The sequence below is a fragment of the Lytechinus pictus genome, chromosome 13 (genome assembly GCF_037042905.1).
Source record: "Lytechinus pictus isolate F3 Inbred chromosome 13, Lp3.0, whole genome shotgun sequence".
Classification (NCBI taxonomy): domain Eukaryota; kingdom Metazoa; phylum Echinodermata; class Echinoidea; order Temnopleuroida; family Toxopneustidae; genus Lytechinus; species Lytechinus pictus.
Genome location: NC_087257.1, coordinates 24,922,800 through 24,943,489, shown reverse-complemented (window position 1 = coordinate 24,943,489; position 20,690 = coordinate 24,922,800). Strand labels below are relative to the sequence as shown.

The following is a 20,690-nucleotide window of genomic DNA, read 5'->3' as shown; positions in this document are numbered from 1 at the left end:
AAAAAAAAAAACCTACAGTTAAAGTTTCTCATCCAGAAACCTCAAAGGATATTAGAGTGATTATGTCATTACGTTTTAATCTACATGATCTACGTACTTTCGTTACCTGAGTTAAGGAAGAACTTTACAGACAATTATCTTGTAAATTGCGTGAGTTTATACAAACACAAGCTCCGACGGAGTTGAAACTTGGATTTCATTTCTCAACCAACATGACCAAGACTTCCAGCCAATTGAATTAAGTATATCTATAAATCATTTTGTTCGTAAACAATGTCACCGGCAATATATCATTCTTTTTGCATCTTTTTTATCATGTAGTTTTGGAGATGATTTGGAAAATGGAATAACATGATGAGTAAAGGGAGTGTGATAAAACAAGCAGAGGCAAATGATATCAACGATTATAATCATAATCATTGTCACAATATTGATTATAATCATGATAATAACAATAATCATTAATCAAGATCCTTATCATAGTAATTATCCAGATCCAAATAATCATCGTAATGATGGTCACAATAATAATGATAATAACAGTCGAAATGATAATTATGATGATGTTAAAACTAATAACAAAAATGTAATAATAGTAACAATACAAATTGCGATATGTTTAATGGTAACAGTAGTAGTTATAACTAGAACTGCAATCGTTTCCGAACGATGTGCATGCATTGACGCGTCTGATTGAAAGGTCAAGTTTACCTCAGAAAAATCTTGATTAGAATCAATAGGGAAAAATCAGACAAGCACAATGCTGAAAATTTCATCAAAATCGGATGTAAAATAAGAAAGTTATGACATTTCAAAGTTTCGCTTATTTTTAACAAAATAGTTATATGAACGAGCCAGTTACATCCAAATGAGAGAGATGATGATGTCACTCACTCAAAATGGTGCATGCACTGTCATGCATGAATGATTTTAGAAAATGAAATAAGAGGTACACAATAATGCATCATGGACAACATGTCTACCAAATCGGAATGAATTTGGATGAGGAGCGGAGGCAGGGGAGGACTAACAAAAATTACATGTTAATCAAATTGGATTTTGGCAGATTTTGCACTCCATAGGAAGCTACACTCTCGAGTCAACCATTTTAGACCACATTGCACCCCATAGGTTAAGTTCGTTTTTGCGTGAAACCGATCTCATAGACATTGTGTACAATTCTGTTGTTGATAATGTGTGCATTGTGAGCAGTATACCATGTGTTCAGATTGATTTATCTTGAAATTTTCTGTTGTAACCTATGTCGTATTTGGTATCACTGGAAAGAGCATTCCAATGCGGTGACATTGATACCACTTTTATTTGTGCGCAAGCAATAGACCGGAAGTAAATGCCATATAAAGAAAGACATGAAAAATGAAGGTTTTGCACAATAATTTTAAGCTGACGTCAGATTTTTGTCAGTTTCTGTTACAAAAGGTTGACGAACGGTTGAAGTATATATCAATACTCATATCTGCCAAGTTAGAAAGGATAAGCTTCAATAATAAGGAAATAAGAGCAAGTTGAAGTTGTGCTGGCATTATAGTGCATTTTTGCGTATTTTGCTGATTTTCGGGAGCATTTTTCAGATATTTCGTCAGTGGTAAGGTATATTTTTTTCTAAATGGCATGAAAGGGCATATCTTGAACACCCTAAATCTAAAAAAGGGTACGGGTTTGGCCATGCATGACGCAATGAGGAGCATTCAAAGATAAGCGTTTTTGAAACTTTAGAGGGCGCTATTTCAGTAACGGAAATTCAGTGATGCGTAAAAACTGATTCCTATGTATGATATGGTACCAGTATCAATTCCTGAAAATATGAGCTCGAAAAGAATAAAAACAAGAAAGTTATGGCCATTTTACGATTTTTTGACTTTACATTTCAATAAATATGACGTTTTTGAAGGAAGGCTATTTCGGATTTGAATTTAGGGCATGAAGATGGCATTTTGAAGGTCAAGTTACACGTCACAGATGATCGAGCAACTCTTTGACTATCTATAGCAATTTGTTAGAAGTCTGTAGCATGCAGGATGCGGGAGTTAGGACGAGATTAGTAATGGTATGCAAATGGCTTGAAATTTACAAAATGGCGCCTGGATGGTCATGCATGAGTGATTTAGGAAAAAAGAAGACGAGGTGCACAACTAGGGATGCTGGACAACATGTCTACAAAGTTTGGATGAATTTGGATGAGGGACGGAGCCAGGGTAGAGCTAACAAAAACCATGTGTTAAACAAATGGGATTTTGTGGAAGAAGAAGAAGAAGACGACGGAATAGGAATACGGAACAAGAACAATGCATTGTCGCCATTGGGCGTCAATGCAATGATAATGCTTATCATAATGATAATAATAAACATAATAATGGTCATTATCGTAATAATAATCTGATAAAATAAAGCCAATACAAATATTTTAATAAAACATAAATTATAATAACATTTGTATAGCGCTTAAACCAAATGTTTCTAAGCGCTGCATACCATTACCCCGGCTGTAAATATCACGGCTATCCTGCTCGGACGCTCGAGCATTCAAGGAATTCCTTTCTACCGGGTACCCATTTACTACACCTGGGTGGAGAGTGGCAAATGTAGATAAACGCCTTGCAAAGGACGCGAGTGCTGTGGTGGGGTTTGAACCCCGGACCTTGTGATTCAAAGTCCCGAGACTTATCCACTGAGCCACAACACATCTACCATTTAATGTTTGTAGTCAGATATTGATCCCCGTCTCATTGGCGGTTTAAAACAAGTGATAAAATGTTACCATTCTCAGATAGTTTTTGCAACTACAATGGGGAAGAATTCAAGAACACAGTAAATGTATTGAAAATGTCCGTCAAAAGACTAAGACCAGTTGGGAGGACTTTGTTGAAAATGTGTGAACCGGAACAGCAGTTTCGTCCTCGGAGCTGACAAAAAAAAGCAAAATATGTCGTTTGTCCAGAGTCCAGGACGAAACTGCTGATTTGACTCACCAATTTTCTATAAAAAAAAAAAACTTGTTGGTTGTTCGCTCTCATGAAGAGCATCAGACAATACATTTTCTTTGCTGTTGAATCCGTCGTGTGTCCTGGAGCGAACAAAGAAATTCAATTTTTGTGAAGAAAATTGTATGTACGTTCATCTCAGGTCATGACACCCATCTAATGGCTGGACGTCTGGGAGCAAAATTGGTGAATTGATGACACGTAATTAATTAGGAACATGTCCATTATAACTTGCTTCCAAGACAAAAATTAGAAGGATGGAGGGCAAATTGAATGTGAAGACAGTTAGAGGTACGGGTACCACAGTCACAACGAGGAAACCGCATCAGATCGACCAAATCTAATTACGTTATTCCTAATGACATACCCTTGGTCGGTATCATGTACCTCGTAGGTCCATTAATTGTGACTGGGGCATGAGCGAAGAAAATGGATAATGAGACATAGAAAGAGAGAGAGGGGGGGAGAGAACATGGAGAAAGGGCGAAGAGTGGGTGAGGGGGAATGAAAGAAGGATAAAGAGCAGGGATATGCAGAATGAGAGATTGGAAGAGAGAGGGAAGAGATAGATATATAAATAGATAGATAGATAGATAGACAAATAGATATGGGGAGAGGGGAGAGAAAGATGGGAAGGAGGAGTGGAAGAAACGAAAAGAGGAGCCCAAGATAGGAGAGAGTCGAAGAAAGAGAGCGGGGTATTCATACAGAACTCATTTGTTATTCAAAGTGATGAAGCGGTCACTATACACCGATAAGATTACAAATGGTTGAATAATAGTCGAATATGTTTCACATTCCCACAGCTTATTTACAATAGCTTCCCCGTGATTGAATATATATAAAGTCGTTTACAACGTTAAAAAGTTTTCATCCCTATAATATTTTTGAAAAGTATGATAAAAGATAGAAATAAACAGATGAAAATGCCGCTTCGTACAATTTTGTATCACAATCTGCGCCGTGCGATCTTTCAGCGTTATGGTACTCTATTGCTTGATAGTTCTATCTAATTAAGGCAAGGCTTAAGAAACCTGTCATCTAGATCAAGTTTAATTGCCACACGCCCCACTATTTGAAAGATATTTTTCTTTTTTGCACGTTGTCTGCATTATTATCCTCGCTAATCCTATATGAATGAATATCATAGATAATATAGGTTTTAATAAGTCTTTGGTAATTTTCCCCCTTCCACGTGGTTCTCTTTATTGAATAACAATAAATAAAAAAATGCAATCAATTATATGATCAATGAGAATGAACATAAACATTAAAAAACGTTATATAATTGTCATTGCTTGAGATCAAACAGTAAAAATGTACTCAATAGAGTGAATTTTCTTTGTTACAAAGCATTCAAATTAAGCCTAAAAAACAACAGTTGAATATATAGGTTTTTGTCTCACCTGCATAGCAGAGTGAGACTATAGGCGCCGCTTTTCCGACGGCGACGGCGGCGGCGGCGGCGTTGTAAACGACATGAAATCACAGCATAACTTAGAAAGTATATGGACCTAGTTCATGAAACTTGGCCATAAGGTTAATCAAGTATTACTGAACATCCTGCCTGAGTTTCATGTCACATGACCAAGGTCAAAGGTCATTTAGGGTCAATGAACTTAGACCATGTTGGGGGAATCAACATCAAAATCTTAACCTAAGGTTAAGTTTTTGAAATGTCATCATAACTTAGAAAATATATGGACCTAGTTCATGAAACTTATACATAAGGTTAATCAAGTATCACTGAACATCCTGCATGAGTTTCACGTCACATGACCAAGGTCAAAGGTCATTTAGGGTCAATGAACTTTGGCCGAATTGGGGGTATCTGTTGAATTACCATCATAACTTTGAAAGTTTATGGATCTGATTCATGAAACTTGGACATAATAGTAATCAAGTATTACTGAACATCCTGTGCAAGTTTCAGGTCACATGATCAAGGTCAAAGGTCATTTAGGGTCAATGAACTTTGGCCAAATTGGGGTATTTGTTGAATTACAGCCATAAATTTGAAAGTGTGTTGGTCTAGTTCATAAAACTTGGACATAATAGTAATCAAGTATCACTGAACATCCTGTGCGAGTTTCAGGTCACATGATCAAGGTCAAAGGTCATGTAAGGTCAAAGAACTTTGGCCACGTTGGGGGTATTTGTTGAATTGCCATCATATCTCTATAAGTGTATTGGTCTAGTTCATAAAACGTGGAAATAAGAGTAACCAAGTATCACTGAACATCTTGTGCGAGTTATAGTAGTTTTCAAAATCAGCACTGCTGCTATATTGAATCGCGTGATGCAGGTGAGACGGCCAGAGGCATTCCACTTGTTTATTTGTCTCGACTCTTTTCGGGCTCTTTTTGTCGATTTCTTTTAACGAAAAGAATCTCCTCACTTATCTCAATTAAATTCTATATTGAGATTTAATATCTGTCTTTCTAAACAATGACATAATTTGCATCCCTCTCTTCTTCTTTTTCTTTCTTTCGTTCTTCTTCTTCTTCTTCATCTTTTTCATCTTCTTCTCTCTCCCTCTCTTTCTCCCTCTTTAATAGGCAAGGCTATGGGGAAAAGGGTCGACACCTTCCCCTCCTTAGATTTTTTTTCACAAGTAATAAGAAAATTGAGAGAATTTAAGAAGAAGGGAAGACCAAGAAAGAAAGCGTTTATGGAAAAGACACTTTTTTGTGTATAACTATTTGGAAAAAAACACAATGTCCCCAAAAGAAGGATAAATCAAAACTGATTCTGTGGTTTAAACGTTTAAACAAATGTTTAAAAATTCATTGTTAAGAAAAATGAATATGACCTGTTTTAATGTTTGTGGTCGCTCTTGTAAAGGACTATGCTCAATAGGCCTGCCCTGTAGAATACAGGTTGTTTAATTATGTTTTCCTGTAATTGTTTGAACTGGATGATATAAACAAGTAATACTAAGTTTATTTCTATATCGTTCGGCCCAATCCTTCTCTGTCGTAGGGGTAATTTAGAATATCCCCCTTGTGCTGAGTCACACCACAAACGCACTAGGATTCAAGATACCTTAGGTATGTTGGGAAGCTCCAGTTTGGTTGATCAGAGAGTACACAAGTTTTATTCCGCGAGTCAGCTGTTAGTCTAATATGACCTTTTTTCTCAAAAGTTATGTATATTATATGAATGACTAGAGCTTATAGTTTTAACATTGGTGAATATGGTGAAATTGAACATTTTTGTAGCAACAGTACTTGCTTGCCTCAGCAGAGCGGCGGGGCAATGGGGTATATCAGGAGGACGGGGTACGGGACCATACTGGCGGGGTACCACCACGGGCTTCGGACCCAGGGCGCCCCCGAAACGAACGGATTTGTGTTGCAGACAAACGGTGAGCTACGGCGGCAGTTCAGGTAAAATTAAACTTTTTAGATGGTTGTTTCATTATTTAGCCTTTAAACAAGTTTTTGTTCATTTTTATTTTATATACATAATGATAAGCTACGATTTTCTTTAAAAGATATACTTTAAAGAATCACACTTTGCACCAGTGTTTTCCCCCTCAATAGTTTTTACACATCAAATTTATTATAAATAAGTTGGATGAGAAAAAATATTCGTGAATCAGCTTTCTGCATCTCAGTCTTACAGATTTGAATCAACAATGATTTCATTGTAAGGAAATCCTCGTCATTTCCCTCGTCCTACTACTTTTCTTGTGTATGTAATAAATTCTTCGAATGTCATGTCATTCAACTTCTGGTATTATATCACCATCCCCCAACCAACCACCCCACCCCCGTCCGATTCTTCAATGGGCGAAACCATGGGCGTCAGTGCAGGAGATTATCTTTTGTGTTTAGGGGGGACGCAACAATAGATGTCCCCCCTATGAACAAAAGATAATCCCTTGCGCTGACGCCCATGGGCGAAACCACCACATCCCGGTAAGAGGTTAGAAATTTAATGAAAAAAAATTGCAAAAAGTTGTTTTGGAGATGTTTTATCACCCCTACACCTGTATACCCCTCTCTCCTTCAACCTCTTTACCCTTCTCTCATTTCACCATTTCTCATTCTCTCTTGGTCTCTCTCCTCGTATGTCTGTTTGTCTTTCTCTCTCTACCTGTCTTTCCCTATGTACCCCTGTCTCCAACCTTTTCTTATTTTCTCACACCCATCCACCCTCTCCCTTCCTATAATACCCCCCCCCTATCTCCCTAGTCTGCAGGCACAGACCCTGATTGAAACTTTGATCAACAAGTGTGTCTCCATGCAAAGACTAGCACATACAAAACTTGCTGTTTAGAGGGCCTTCAGTACACAAGGCATGAGTAGGCTGCAATTCAGACCCTTTACTCGAGTGAAGGGTTTGCACAGCAGACTACTATCCCCCCCATCTCCCTCTCTCTCTCTCTTAGGATATCAGACCAAACACAGGTTTCCTGCCATATCAATTATCTTCGTCACCCTCTTCAGCTCATAATGAGACGGGACGAAAGATGGAATTAAAAGTTTAAAACATTGTCAATCTCAAGAACTTCCAAGATTTTTTTTTGTCTCGAAGCGAGTAGTCCTATTATGTTCGTATTCAAATTGAAATTGAAAAAAAATAAATTCTAACTCTTTTTTTTCAAATTTAAATCCAAATTCACATTTTAATTCGAATTCAATGTCAGATTTTAACTAAAGCAATTACAAATTCAGATTTGATTCACATTTTTATCTATTTATTGTCAGCAGATAAAAGGGTTGATCCCCCCTCCACTGCAAATCAAGTCTGATTTTCGATTGATTTAGTTAATATCTGAAATTGACTTTGACTTTGATTTCATATACAACATCTCCTTTTTATCTCAATTTGAAAATATCTTCCTCGATATCTTGTCTTGTCTTTCCGTTAATGCCCACAATCATTATATTGATTATTATGGCATATGAACGTCAAGATTGACTTGACCTCAAAATATCTCCCAAAATTCCATAATCTAATTACATTACCTTTCCGTCATTCGTTCATATCTGAAAAATTCTGTGAGGCGTCATTTTATTATCGTTGAAGCAACCGCTATATTTTTATTTTGAGTTGATATATAAACGAAGAACTTCAGTGTGAGACAATAATCGGTTTCTTCTGGTCATTAACATAATTAATACTTTCCATGTTCAGATGCTGTTTATGCTAGCTTCCACCATTTCCACAGGTATTAAAATGTGTGTCAAAATTAGATACATCCCTAAAGGTTCAATTACTATAACTCTATAAACGTCTCAAGCAGGTCATATGAACCAGTCATGTGCAGCCCACGGGCACCGGATAACGCCCCGTACCCCATCCCTCCCCTATTATACTGCATCATGTCATAACGTCCTAAATAACTCAATCCACATATTTGACTTTTTTACATCTAGTTATGAGTTCTGCACTCAACCCAGGTGAGGTGAATGGGTACCTGGCAGGATCATTTCCTTGAATTCATGAGCGCTGAAAGGCAGCTCGAGCTAAAACCGGGGTAACAACGCGCCTCGGAATAGAATATTTCTAGATAGATGGCGCTTTATAAATGCATATTATCATCACTATTATTATTATATTTGACTAGTTAGAGGGTCAGACGGGCATCGACACTTCTAGTCAAGATCGATAGAATCTTAGTAACAATCAGTGTCGTCATGGTCGTACTAAATATTAAAAAAAGGGAAGGGCTGAGCTTTTTTTCACGGGGGTGAGAGTTCCAGAGAAGCGAGAGATAGAGAGAGGGGTGGTAAGTGGAAGACATTAGGAATTGCAAAACATTAGAATATAGTTGGGGTTGTACAATTTATTATTTATCTTTATAAGATCTGACCGGACGTTTAATGCCAAATTATCATGATCAAATTTAGTTCCCCCTTTAATATTTTATTCCTTTTTGCATGCAGTGCCCGTACCATTAGCCAAGAACTGTAAGGACATATTGGAATTTGGCGGCGGTCGAGATGGTGTGTACACTGTCTATGTCTCTGACCTTGAGAGCTGTAGCAAGAGAGAGGTCTACTGCGACCAACAGAGGGACGGCGGAGGATGGACGGTAAGACCGGACCGGCAATTCATTCTTCGGTCACACCAACGTAGCCGACTCCAAACCGAATACCTGGTCTCCGTCTTACAAAGAGTTGCTTTGATTCATATCGAAATTATATTTCGAATGATATAAAATTCAAATCTCTAAACTACAAGTTTAGATCCATCGCGATTCGTAAGACCAGGAAGATGTCTCTTCCTGTTTGGCATCTCCCTAATAAGACGGGAAACAGATCTGCCTATTTCCAAATTCGAAAAATGCAAGGACTAGAAAGTCATTCTCATTATCTCTTACTCCCTGGAGCTACTCGTCTTCATGGTCTAGGAGGGGATAGTGTTTTGAGCCCCATGATCATGCCAACGAAACAAGTAAACACAACAAATTCTTATATGTAAAAAAAAATGGTCACGCATGATCATGGTGATGAGAAGAACTACAAATTTCTCTCAAGGTGTTTCTTGGCAACTCTAATCGAAACTTATTTCTCCAAAATACCTTGTGGACAGACCTCCCCATCCCTCTTTGTAACTGTTATAATCAACTAAAATTATATGAAAATTAATTTAGGCAATCATTTCATGTCATCTTTTTCAACCGGCATATCCCAGGTAATTCAACGCCGGTTTAACGGTAACCTCAACTTCTACCGCGGTTGGCAGGATTACACCAAAGGCTTCGGTTTCTTGGATGGGGAGTTCTGGCTTGGCTTGGAATGGATTCACCTACTTACCCACCAGGGACCAACAGAAGTCCGGATAGACCTGCAGGATTTCCAGTACGAAGAGGCACACGCGGTATACCGCTTCATATCGGTGTCCGACGCGGCTAAGAATTACTCGCTGACCGTACGGCGGTACGACCCATCGTCAACCGCAGGTAAAATGCGATCGATTTGATTATAACTGGGAAAACAGGGGCTGGGGTACAGGAGGTCAGGGTGCGATCGCCCCTATGATTTTGCAAGAAGTGAAAGAAGGGAGAAAAGAAGAAGAATAGGGAAAGCAAAATGTAAAAAGAAGAAAGCATGAATTGGTTATCACTGTGATGTGAGAAAATCGATACGGTATGGCAACTTTTCACTTTCATAGGGAGTTTCGAAATTTGTGAATAATTTTCTTTCTTAAAAAAACAAATCAAAACACGTCAGTACATTACCCATGCACGATTTATTTGAATTGCTTGACAACAACTGCAGTCATAGGATAAACCAATCTGAGAAAAAAAGAGAGAAGCCATCATCATTTTCACCAACGCTCCAATTTCTTTTTTTTTTTGTTTTTTTCAGGTGACGCTTTGAGTCCCCACAACGGCGCCCAGTTCTCTACCTTCGACGCAGACAACGACCGATGGAGCGGCAACTGTGCGTCCGAATACTCCGGCGCTTGGTGGTACACCAGCTGCCACACAGTCAATCTTAACGGCCTCTACCTGGGTGGACCAACGAGTGACTACGCCACGGGGGTTGTCTGGAATACCTGGAAAGGGTATAGCTACTCGCTCAAGTTCGTCGAGATCAAGATCAGACCGTTACCACCGCCGTTTTGACGCTGACATAAAGGACAGAATGGATCGATGTACGAGGGTATTTTTGGATATTTAGGTCTGAGAATTACGCATTTAATCCCAGTGGGATAATCCCTTTACGCGCATGCGGGCACATACCGCATTCCCTTCCCGATTTTTATGACATTCTTTATAAAAAGAAGCGTTGATTTTGTGAACAGGGGAGCATTTCATCGACATTTTTCATCTTGCAAGTTGTCAGATCTAACAACTTTCTTTGATTGGCTGAGAGGCACAGTTACTATGGTAACTGTCGAATAAAACGTCCGACAAGTCATTTCATGAAAAGCTCTCCAGAACGACGCGACGTTCAAACGCCGAGATTCTTCCTCAATGGTAATTGGTTTTCGTTGTTCTCATGTCAACCGTGGAAAATCGTGGCTGACGTGCTTAGTTCTTAGGATATAGGTCTTCTAAAGATTATTGATTACTAAACATTGTCGAAAACAACACATTGGGCTAAACGTAAAACCTGGTCGAGTCCCATGTGTATGAGTACTTCACACATCAGAATGAGCTGTCGGTGGATTTGATATACAATTTAGATTGATATTTATGTATTATGGTTTTTAAAGTAAAATATCCCGTTAATTATCATTTATTATGCAACAGAAGGAAAAGGTTAGGCAAAATGATGCATTATTTACAACAATCACAGTTTCCTGCAATTCATCATAAAAAAACATTTCATTGATGTCATTTCAAATGTCTGGGAGGGTTCTTTTAACAACCCAAAGAAGTAACGTTTGTTATAGAATGTGAGACAGGAGTATTTTGTGAAGTGGTCGAATATGTATACGTGTAGCTTAAAAAATGATAAGAATATAATTACAAAACGATATTAAATGATAATCAAACTTAAAGTTATTGTAGAGCTCTTATACGGAATGAGGACATCATTCTGTTAGAGTATGCGTTGAACGCCACAATAAGCATAATAAGTTAATAAAGTAGGTTGTTCATCAAAGTACGAACTGTTATGAGTAGTATAATGATAATGGAATAGTTATCAAATATGATTTCTACGAATTCAATTTGTCAGGTGGTAAACAGATATTTCATTTTTCTGATTATCATGATAATGTGTTGAATAATGAATCCGATAAGTAACTATACTGCAAAAACTCCGGTGTTGATTTAACACCAGCCCGGAATCTATATATATCCACACCAGAGAAGCATTCAAATCGATGCTGCTTAAATACTAATAGGTGTTGTATAAACACCTTTCTGGTGTTAGACCAAAACGAAACTGGTGTTGTTTAACACTTCTCTGGTGTGGACATAGATTCCGGGCTGCTGTTAAATCAACACCGGATTTTTTGCAGTGTATATGTGGATGTAATGTAATAAAAAAATCGTATTGGAATCAGATTGGGGATGGTTTTTGTGTTATTGGAAATTGAAGTCCAAATATTTAGAATAATGTGTCAATACAGATTTTTTGTAAATAATTATGAAGTGAAGGTTGTAAATTAAGAATGGCAGACCTGTTATTGTCTGAAGACAATGGAACTGAGCCAACGGTTAAATGATTTTTCTCATGTGCCTCGGAGTATAACATTTGTTTCAATATGAAATGAACAGAGAGACACAGGGATGCAGACCTACTAGTATTTATCCTTTCTTTTTTAGTGTTCTTCTTTTTCCCCTTACCCCCCCCCCCTTGCCACATACTTAAAGAATCATAGGGGGTGGTCACCCTAAAAGGGCCTTTATGCCCCCTGCCTCCCTGTACATGCTGTAGTGCCAACGTTCCTACTTCAAAGCAAGTTGCACCCGTCAAATAATTTGGACAGTTGAACCGAATAAATATGACAAAGTAATCTAACCGAATATCATGTTTGCATAGCGCCATCTGTCGATCAGTACAAAATATGTCTTGTTTTAATTTCTGGAAGAAGTATGGAGATTAAAATTTCTCCATTTCATTATTTGTTTAAACTTCTTTTCTTTTTAAGTACACTTTAGCCTTGTCTCCGCTCATTTCCTCTTCTCCTCCTTCTTCTCCCTTCTTCTTCTTCCTCTTTCTTCTTCTTCTTCTTTTTCTTTTCTTCTTTTTCTTCTTCTTCTTCTTCTCCTCCTCCTATTCCTTTGTCTTTTTCTTTCTTTCTTTCTCCCTTTCTTTCTTTTATATCTTTCTTTCTTTCTCATGGTCTTCCTTCCCCTCCATTCTACCAAGCTTACACAATATTATGCTAACATTCATATCTACTCTTCAATTACCACCTAACCGCAATATCTTTATTGTCATGTGACACAGAAGTGCATGCTATCAAAATTGATTATGAGAGAACACTTGTGATGTGATAGAAAAATTAGAATTATGTCGTTTCATGTAACTGCGAGACAAAAATGGTGCCAGTATTGTGTCTTAAATAGATAGTTTGATCAATGGTGGTTTCCTTTTCGGGGATGGGTATAAAGTGTTTCATAAAAAAGACCTCCGAACGAATATACTGCATATTACACTTTGATGGTGTAACATATAGACTTACATATGAGTATATGAATAAGAAAAACAAAATTCAATTTCTTTGCCAAATTGAGTTTAACACGGGGTACTGCTATACTTTAACAGCATATGAAACGGGTATTGCTACTTATTCAGCACAGTGTGAGTAAGTTATATCCCGGAAATTCACACACAAACAAACGCAAAATAAATAAAAACGGACAAAAATTCTCATCGGACTTACATGAAATACAGTTTCTCTTCTTCATTGGCTCGAAATAAACTGTCATGGAATTTGGTCATTTTGATACGATCATACACTGATATATTATAGATCACAATTGTCCATCATAATCTCCTTGCCCCGCCCTATGAATTGAGCTAACTGCGACACATTACATGCACTATTTCATTAGATCAGGAACCTTGAACTTATATTCTGATTAAAAAAAAAGAGAGAGAGAAAAAAAAACAATGTCATGATAAATAGTAATCTGATAGGGTCCCGGCCTACTCCAGGTGGGTGTTTCATAAAGTTGTTCGTAAGTTGAGAGCGACTTTGACTGGTGATCCTTTCTTGTGGTAAATGGTATATTCATTGGCGATGGCTAAGCGCGTAAGAAAGGATCACCAGTCTTCTTAAAGTCGCTTTTAACTTACGAACAGCTTTATGAAACGGCCCCCAGGTGTGCCACTCCTTTCCCCTCGATTACACTCTAAAAACAAAGAATAAACATTTACCCAATATTGGGTAAGAAGGGAACATGCATGTTTACTGGGTAAATTTTCCCCCAATTGGTATCTTTTTACTCAACAAACATGCATGTTCGAAATTTTACCCAATATTGGGTAAACTTTTTAAGAGTGTAATGCGCGTTACCTTACCATCATTAGTTTGAAATGATAGAAAACATATAAGTACCTATGTAATTTTGAGAAACATTATAATACGCAATATTAGAATAAACATTTTGCTGGCACAGCCTGTACAACCCCTTCTGGTCTGTTCGTGGCTGGAGATCGGAATAGATAATCAGATCGGAAATTCCCGAGAAGGTTAAAACATCACTTCCATCTTGAAGAAATTTACAAGACTTCCCTCCAAAACCAAAAAAAACGAAGGAATTTGCTAAATGTGGTAGACGAAATGTAACTACAGGCATGATTTTTCAATTTTACATTACACCAGTCAATTTCATATTTATTACGATAGTCATGTTAATCATTTTGGGTCCCATCCATTCGTCTTACTATTTTGGTATGTAGACTGCATATCAACTTCAGGGTGATTTTGAAGTAAAGCAACAAGAAGAAATAGAAAATAGAATGAAGAGGATCAGGGGAGAAGAATATAAGAGAGGAAGCAAGCAATTAAAAAAGAAGAAGATGATGAAGAAGAAGAAGAAGATGATGATGAAGAAGAAGATGAAGAAGAAGAAGAAGATGAAGAAGAAGATGAAGAAGAAGAAGAAGAAGAAGAAGGAGGAGGTGGAGGAGAAGGAGGAGTAGGAGAAGAAGAAGAAGAACAACAACAACAACAAGAACTACAAAAAAAGAACAAGGAGAACAACAATGAGAATAAGAACAAGACTGAAATTAAGACGAAGAGGAAGAGGAAGGATAAGAGAAGAATGGATTAGCGGATTGCGATTTAAATTCAGATTAAAAGCTATCATGATTTGCAAAATAACGGATACATATTGAATATTGGGTTTCAAGTATATGAAATCTCATTATCTATTTTAAAGTAGTAGTTTGGTGGGTGGTACAAATTTCGCTTGTCATTCACTACGGTGTGTCTCAAATTATTGGTAATCAAAATTTAGATTTACCGGATGTCAAAGAGCGACTCCTCAGCTTTTCATTGACTTTACCCGGACATCACACACGACCTAATGAGGGACCTTAGGTACAGACCTCTCTTATTTATACGTTTTGGGTGAAGTGAATGGAAACTGAACAGTCAGTGGGGAAAATACTTTCCATTCATATTCAACAAATGGCTATTCAAATGGCCCTTGTCATGTGACAAAAAATCACAAACCTAAATCATCATGAAAGTTTAGTTCTAGCCTTCCCTGCCAAAACTAAAATTGAATTAAAAAATTGAATTCATACCTGCTGAAACCTCCTCTATTTTGTATGTTTTTATACATGAATAATCATTCCTTTATTTTCACCTACTTTTTTCGCATGCGCACCCCTCCCGCCAAAAAGTGACTCATCATACGCCAGTTTCTCATTCTATCACCGCTGGTTTTTATCTTTGTCAGAATCAACCTGACTGGTCAGAGATCATTCATAACCAAGGTCCGCTTTTACAAAACTATTCGTGAAGTTATGAATGGAGGACTGTGACAGCATATTAGGATCCAATAAGATGCTGTCACTGTAAAGTGATTAATTAGCGATGAGTGAGGAAATTAATTGCTTTAACTAATGAAGCTTGATATTTCTACTCTATGACCATTAAATTATATCAAAATTAATAACATTGCATTGAAGGGACCGCCGCGGCGGTGTGTGACCGCGAGGGAACGTAGCGGTCGAGCAAGAAGATTGGTTATGTATACCAATGATACTTAGATTTTTAACACCTCCCCCATAACAAACAAACAAACCTGTAATAGAATTAAAAATTTTCCTGACAATTTTAACAAAGTTCGACAGTATTTTTAGCTTGGCTAAAAATGTATTTTGTTTTAATAATTTGTTCTAAATATCACGCTAAGTACATCTGCAAATTTCAAATCAAGCTTATACAATTCAGAATAATTATTGCAAGGCAAGTTTCGCTAACATTATGCCCGCCGCTTGTAGCGTCTTTCGTAGCTTGATATTATTTATAAAATAGGACAGTCATCAAACAGATTTAATAATCCAGATCAACATGACACTTTCTCGAAGACAATCGGAAATGATTCAGGCTTTTGAAAAATATCCCGTGTAATCCGTCATTATTTAAAACAAAGTCCCGGTGAATTACAATTGTTTTGTTCTGGCAAATTATATCAATTATACTTACGAAGTACTTTCTTTGTGTGTGGATGGGGTGTGGAGCCGTGATATGTGCAAACGCCGGGATATGTGCAAACAACGGTATATGTGCAAAATTTCGCCGGGATTTGTGCAAACAACGGAATTTGTGCAAACGCCACGCCGGGAAATGTGCAAATCTGTCAAAATTTATCAACGGCATCTTTGCAAACGTGACGACGGGATATGTGCAAATGAACAATTTTCACGGGAAAAGTGCAAACCTCCGGGATATGTGCAAATCACTGCATTTATCCATATAAAATCTATTTCTCATGAAATGTTTCATAAAATTACTGTTAAAAATGTGAAACATGCCTGCATAAGGGAGAAGCTACAGTGACATCGGCAATGAAACGCTTTTCAGAGAGGCAGGGGGGGGGGGGGCACCAACCTTAAATTGAAGACCCAATATCGTTTAGAATAACATGGATGTAGAGTGTAGTCTTTTAATGCTCCAGACCCGGTCATTTAATATTTTGAAGATCCTTCTGAACTAAGATCCTGTACTAAAGCATACATAAGGAGCATAGCCATTTATTTAAAAAACTGCAACACCTCACCGTCTATACCAAATTAAGACATTGTAGAAATGAATATAGAATGTAGTCTTTACCCTAGACCTTGTTGTATCAATTAAAAAAAAATTAATTTAATACCTCACCGTCTAATTCCTATGGAATACGTTGTTGTTGTTGTTGTTTTAGCTTATACGGCCCAGACCCGTTTATTTTAACAATTTTTCAAGACCCCACAGTCTCGTTCCTGTGAAAAAAAGATGGATATACAGCGTTGTCTTTTCTCCAGACCTTTGATTAAAAAACCTTCAGAATTAAGACCCAAGACTAAGACTCCGTTATAAACCAAGGGTACATATCGTAGTCTTTACTCCAGACCCGTTAAAAATTATGTTATAATCTTCAAAAATAAGACCCTGTAAGAAAGCATGGATATAAGAGCATAGTCTTTACCCCATACGCTGTTATAAAAAATAGGAGATCTTCAATTTGACGACCCCACTGTCTCATCTCTGTGGGAAAAATTGATATAGAGTCTTTACTCCAAACCTGGTGATTACAAAACTTGAATACTAAGACCCATCATCTTCCAAACTAATAGTCTATAATAAAGCACGGGTACCTATAGCATAGTCTTTACTCCATACCCATTTATTAAAACAACTACACTGTACACCCACTGTATAATTACGCTGTATACCCATGGGCTACATTACAGGGTCTTAGTATTAAAGATGACAGGATTGAAGTTTTGAAGATTCTTGATTTTTTTTATTTTAAATGACTGGGTCTGGAGAAAATAATAACTCTATATCCATATGCTTGATTACATGGCAATGGTTTAGAAGATGGTGAGGTCTAATTTTTAAAGTTTATTTCTCTTTTTAACCACCGGGTTTGGAGAAAAGACTACGCTTAGCTAGTCCAGGTATGGCGTTAATCCTGTTGTTTTGGAAGAATATATGGCCAAGACTGAGTATTAAAAAGTAGACTAATAGCCTTCATCTTGTAGGGTAAGGTCGCATTGAGTCTGGAAAAGGAGACTACCAGCATGGGTCGGCAGAGCAAAATTGATAGGGGGAATGGAGGGCACAGCGAAAAGGGCACTTCCTCTTTTGAAAAGGGCACTTGAAATATAAAAAAAACTTTTATAAAAACAAAATAGCATAAGTACCCTAGTAGGGTAATGAGCAAAATGATTGAGGGGGGCAAACATGGCGTATGGGGCAACATTTTTTTAAAGCTGCGAGCGAGCGAGCAAGATTTTGAAACTTTTAATGAAAAAAAAAATTGTGATAGATTTTGACATAGAAAGCACTATCATATTTCACCACTTTTCTTTCCTTTTCTTCTGACTTGTCTTTTTCTTGGTCTTGAAAACTTTTGGGGTCCATGGAACGAGGTCCATTTCTTAATGGGACAAGTGCCCCCCCTCCCTCGGCTCAGATCCCCCTGTATAAAAGAAAGGACGCTAATTGCAAATACATTTACCTTATATTAGCAAATTGGACATTTGAACAAACCAGAAGAGAAGGGGCATTTATCAGAATATTCATATGGGGCACTTGATCAAAGGTGAAAATGAACACACTACAGAAGAAGAATTTCACTCTGAAAATGGGCAACATAACCCTAACGAGGCCAGGGTATTTTTTGAGTTCATGTGGCCGGGGGGAGGGCCTCCCAGCCCCCCCCCCCCCCCTTGAGATCTCGGCCGTCAACCGCGCGATCGCACCGAAAATTGGCACGCATGTTGTCTGGGATATAATCTACAAAATTGTATAGTAATTTATTTCATGCAAATCGTTATTACGTAATTATGCTAGTTTATGCGTAATTAGTATGCGAAATCATACCTTTTCTTCTAACTCCATAAATAAAGCTCAAAATTTTCTAATTTTTGGCATAGAAACCTTTTGTGATGTTCTTAGCAAGTTTACATTAAAAAAAATGTGATATCAGATCAATTTCTTATTTATTATATTGTTTTTTGCAATTTTTTATGTATTTCTCTGTTTTTTGGACCTTTTGTTTTTCAATGTTTTTTTCAAGGAAATTCGTTGGGGACTCTGCTAAGATCATAAACAGCATACAATACATACATTTAGGCCAGCAAAACTAAAAATAATCATACATTTATGATTTTTGGTTGAAAAAATTAGTCTCAAAAGTTGTGCAAGACTTGAAAGTAAAAGTCAGCGAGCAGCGCGGTCAAGAAAAATTTGCGCGACGAAAATATCGCACGACTCGTTGAGAGGGGGGCTAGATAGGGTTAAAGGGGCGAGAGGAACATTTTAAAAGGATTTTTATCATTTAAATATGCACTTTTAGAAGGGATAAGATTGCGAAATAAGGAAAACGGGCAATGATAGGGCATGAAAAGAGCGGTTTTAAGGAATGGAAACTAGCTGATACGAGAATGGGCACTTATATTCATAAAAAAGGTAAAGGGGCACACTTTAACACATAAAACGGGTCCTTCTAAGATGAAAGGGGCAAAGTTCTTGGATTAAAAGGGAAAACTGTATATTGCTTCAAAAAGTGGGGGCACTGTGAAACCCCTGCCCCCCCCCCCCCCCCGGGATCGCAGCCCCTGCATTCATATCATATGGAACATTCGTTGTAAAATCGAGGAGGTGCAACCTAAAAATATTGCATTTAGAGAGTAAAGTGCATCGCATTTGTGGGTATATAGTTCAAAATTAATGCCTCTTGTTGGTAAAGTGCGCTAGTATGACATGATTGTGTGGGAAATATTTTTATATACGTTAGTGGGTACAGTGTTTTTACACATGTGGCTGATATTACACAAGCTGGCGTCGGTACATCACTTTGGGTGTGTTAAAAGAAATAGGAAACAATGTCTTGTTTGAATGTTCATAGATTCATAAAAATTAATATCAAATACCATAGTAATCAAGACCTAGGTTTAAATATGGCAGTTTATTACCACACTTAGACCAGGGTTAAGTTCAACCACGCTATCAGAATACGGGCCTTTGGGTTCATAATTAAATTTTAAAGAAATTCGACAACTTCAGATGAAATCTGGAAATGAAATCAACAGATCAAGTTCAATGTGTGTATCAGTGGAAATCATGCTTGCCTCTCCCACCCCCTTTAATGAATTGCCACATGCAGTGTTCGAAACAGTACTACATGTCCCTTTAAGGTGACACGACATATACTCATGCGACAATTAATATCTCAGAAGGCATAGGATTAGTGTTAGGATTGCGATAAAGTTTTTGGTTGAGAATATTGTCATGATTACGATTAGGGTGTATTTAGTTTTGGAGGTTAGCTTTTATGTTTCGCTTAATGTTTAGATTTTCCATCGGAGCAATTGTCGCCGGAGCAAATGTCCACTAAGCCTGGTGCCCCCCCCCCCCCCACTGTCTCTCTGAAAAGCGTTTCATTGCCGATGACACTAGCTGTAGCTTCTCCCTTATGCAGGCATGTTTCTCATTTTAACAATAATGTTATGAAACATTTCATGAGAAATATCCTTGATATGGATAACAAGTGGAATGCCTCTGGCCGTCTCACCTGCATCACGCGATTCAATATAGCAGCAGTGCTGATTTTGAAAACTACTATAACTCGCACAAGATGTTCAGTGATACTTGGTTACTCTTATTTCCACGTTTTATGAACTAGACCAATACACTTATAGAGATATGATGGCAATTCAACAAATACCCCCAACGTGGCCAAAGTTCTTTGACCTTACATGACCTTTGACCTTGATCATGTGACCTGAAACTCGCACAGGATGTTCAGTGATACTTGATTACTATTATGTCCAAGTTTTATGAACTAGACCAACACACTTTCAAATTTATGGCTGTAATTCAACAAATACCCCAATTTTGTCAAAGTTCATTGACCCTAAATGACCTTTGACCTTGATCATGTGACCTGAAACTTGCACAGGATGTTCAGTAATACTTGATCACTATTATGTCCAAGTTTCATGAATCAGATCCATAAACTTTCAAAGTTATGATGGTAATTCAACAGATACCCCCAATTCGGCCAAAGTTCATTGACCCTAAATGACCTTTGACCTTGGT

At 37.6% G+C, this 20,690-nt stretch overlaps 1 protein-coding gene across 1 annotated transcript; it reads left to right on the top strand.

Moving 5' to 3' along the window:
- The first annotated feature begins 6,017 nt into the window (after positions 1-6,017).
- Positions 6,018-13,292, top strand: LOC129275239 (microfibril-associated glycoprotein 4-like). The gene is made up of 4 exons (XM_054912033.2): positions 6,018-6,391; positions 8,900-9,048; positions 9,651-9,918; positions 10,328-13,292. The coding sequence occupies exons 1-4, from the start codon at positions 6,199-6,201 to the stop codon at positions 10,585-10,587; spliced, it is 870 nt and encodes a 289-aa protein (XP_054768008.2). The 5' UTR covers positions 6,018-6,198; the 3' UTR covers positions 10,588-13,292.
- The last annotated feature ends 7,398 nt before the right edge of the window (positions 13,293-20,690 follow it).

Excerpts from the sequence above, each read along its gene's own strand:
- LOC129275239 (XM_054912033.2), top strand. The coding sequence starts at position 6,199 with ATGGTGAAATTGAACATTTTTGTAGCAACAGTACTTGCTTGCCTCAGC. Across the intron at positions 9,049-9,650 it reads GGGACGGCGGAGGATGGACG|GTAATTCAACGCCGGTTTAA; the intron begins GTAAGACCGGAC and ends GGCATATCCCAG. Across the intron at positions 9,919-10,327 it reads CGACCCATCGTCAACCGCAG|GTGACGCTTTGAGTCCCCAC; the intron begins GTAAAATGCGAT and ends TGTTTTTTTCAG.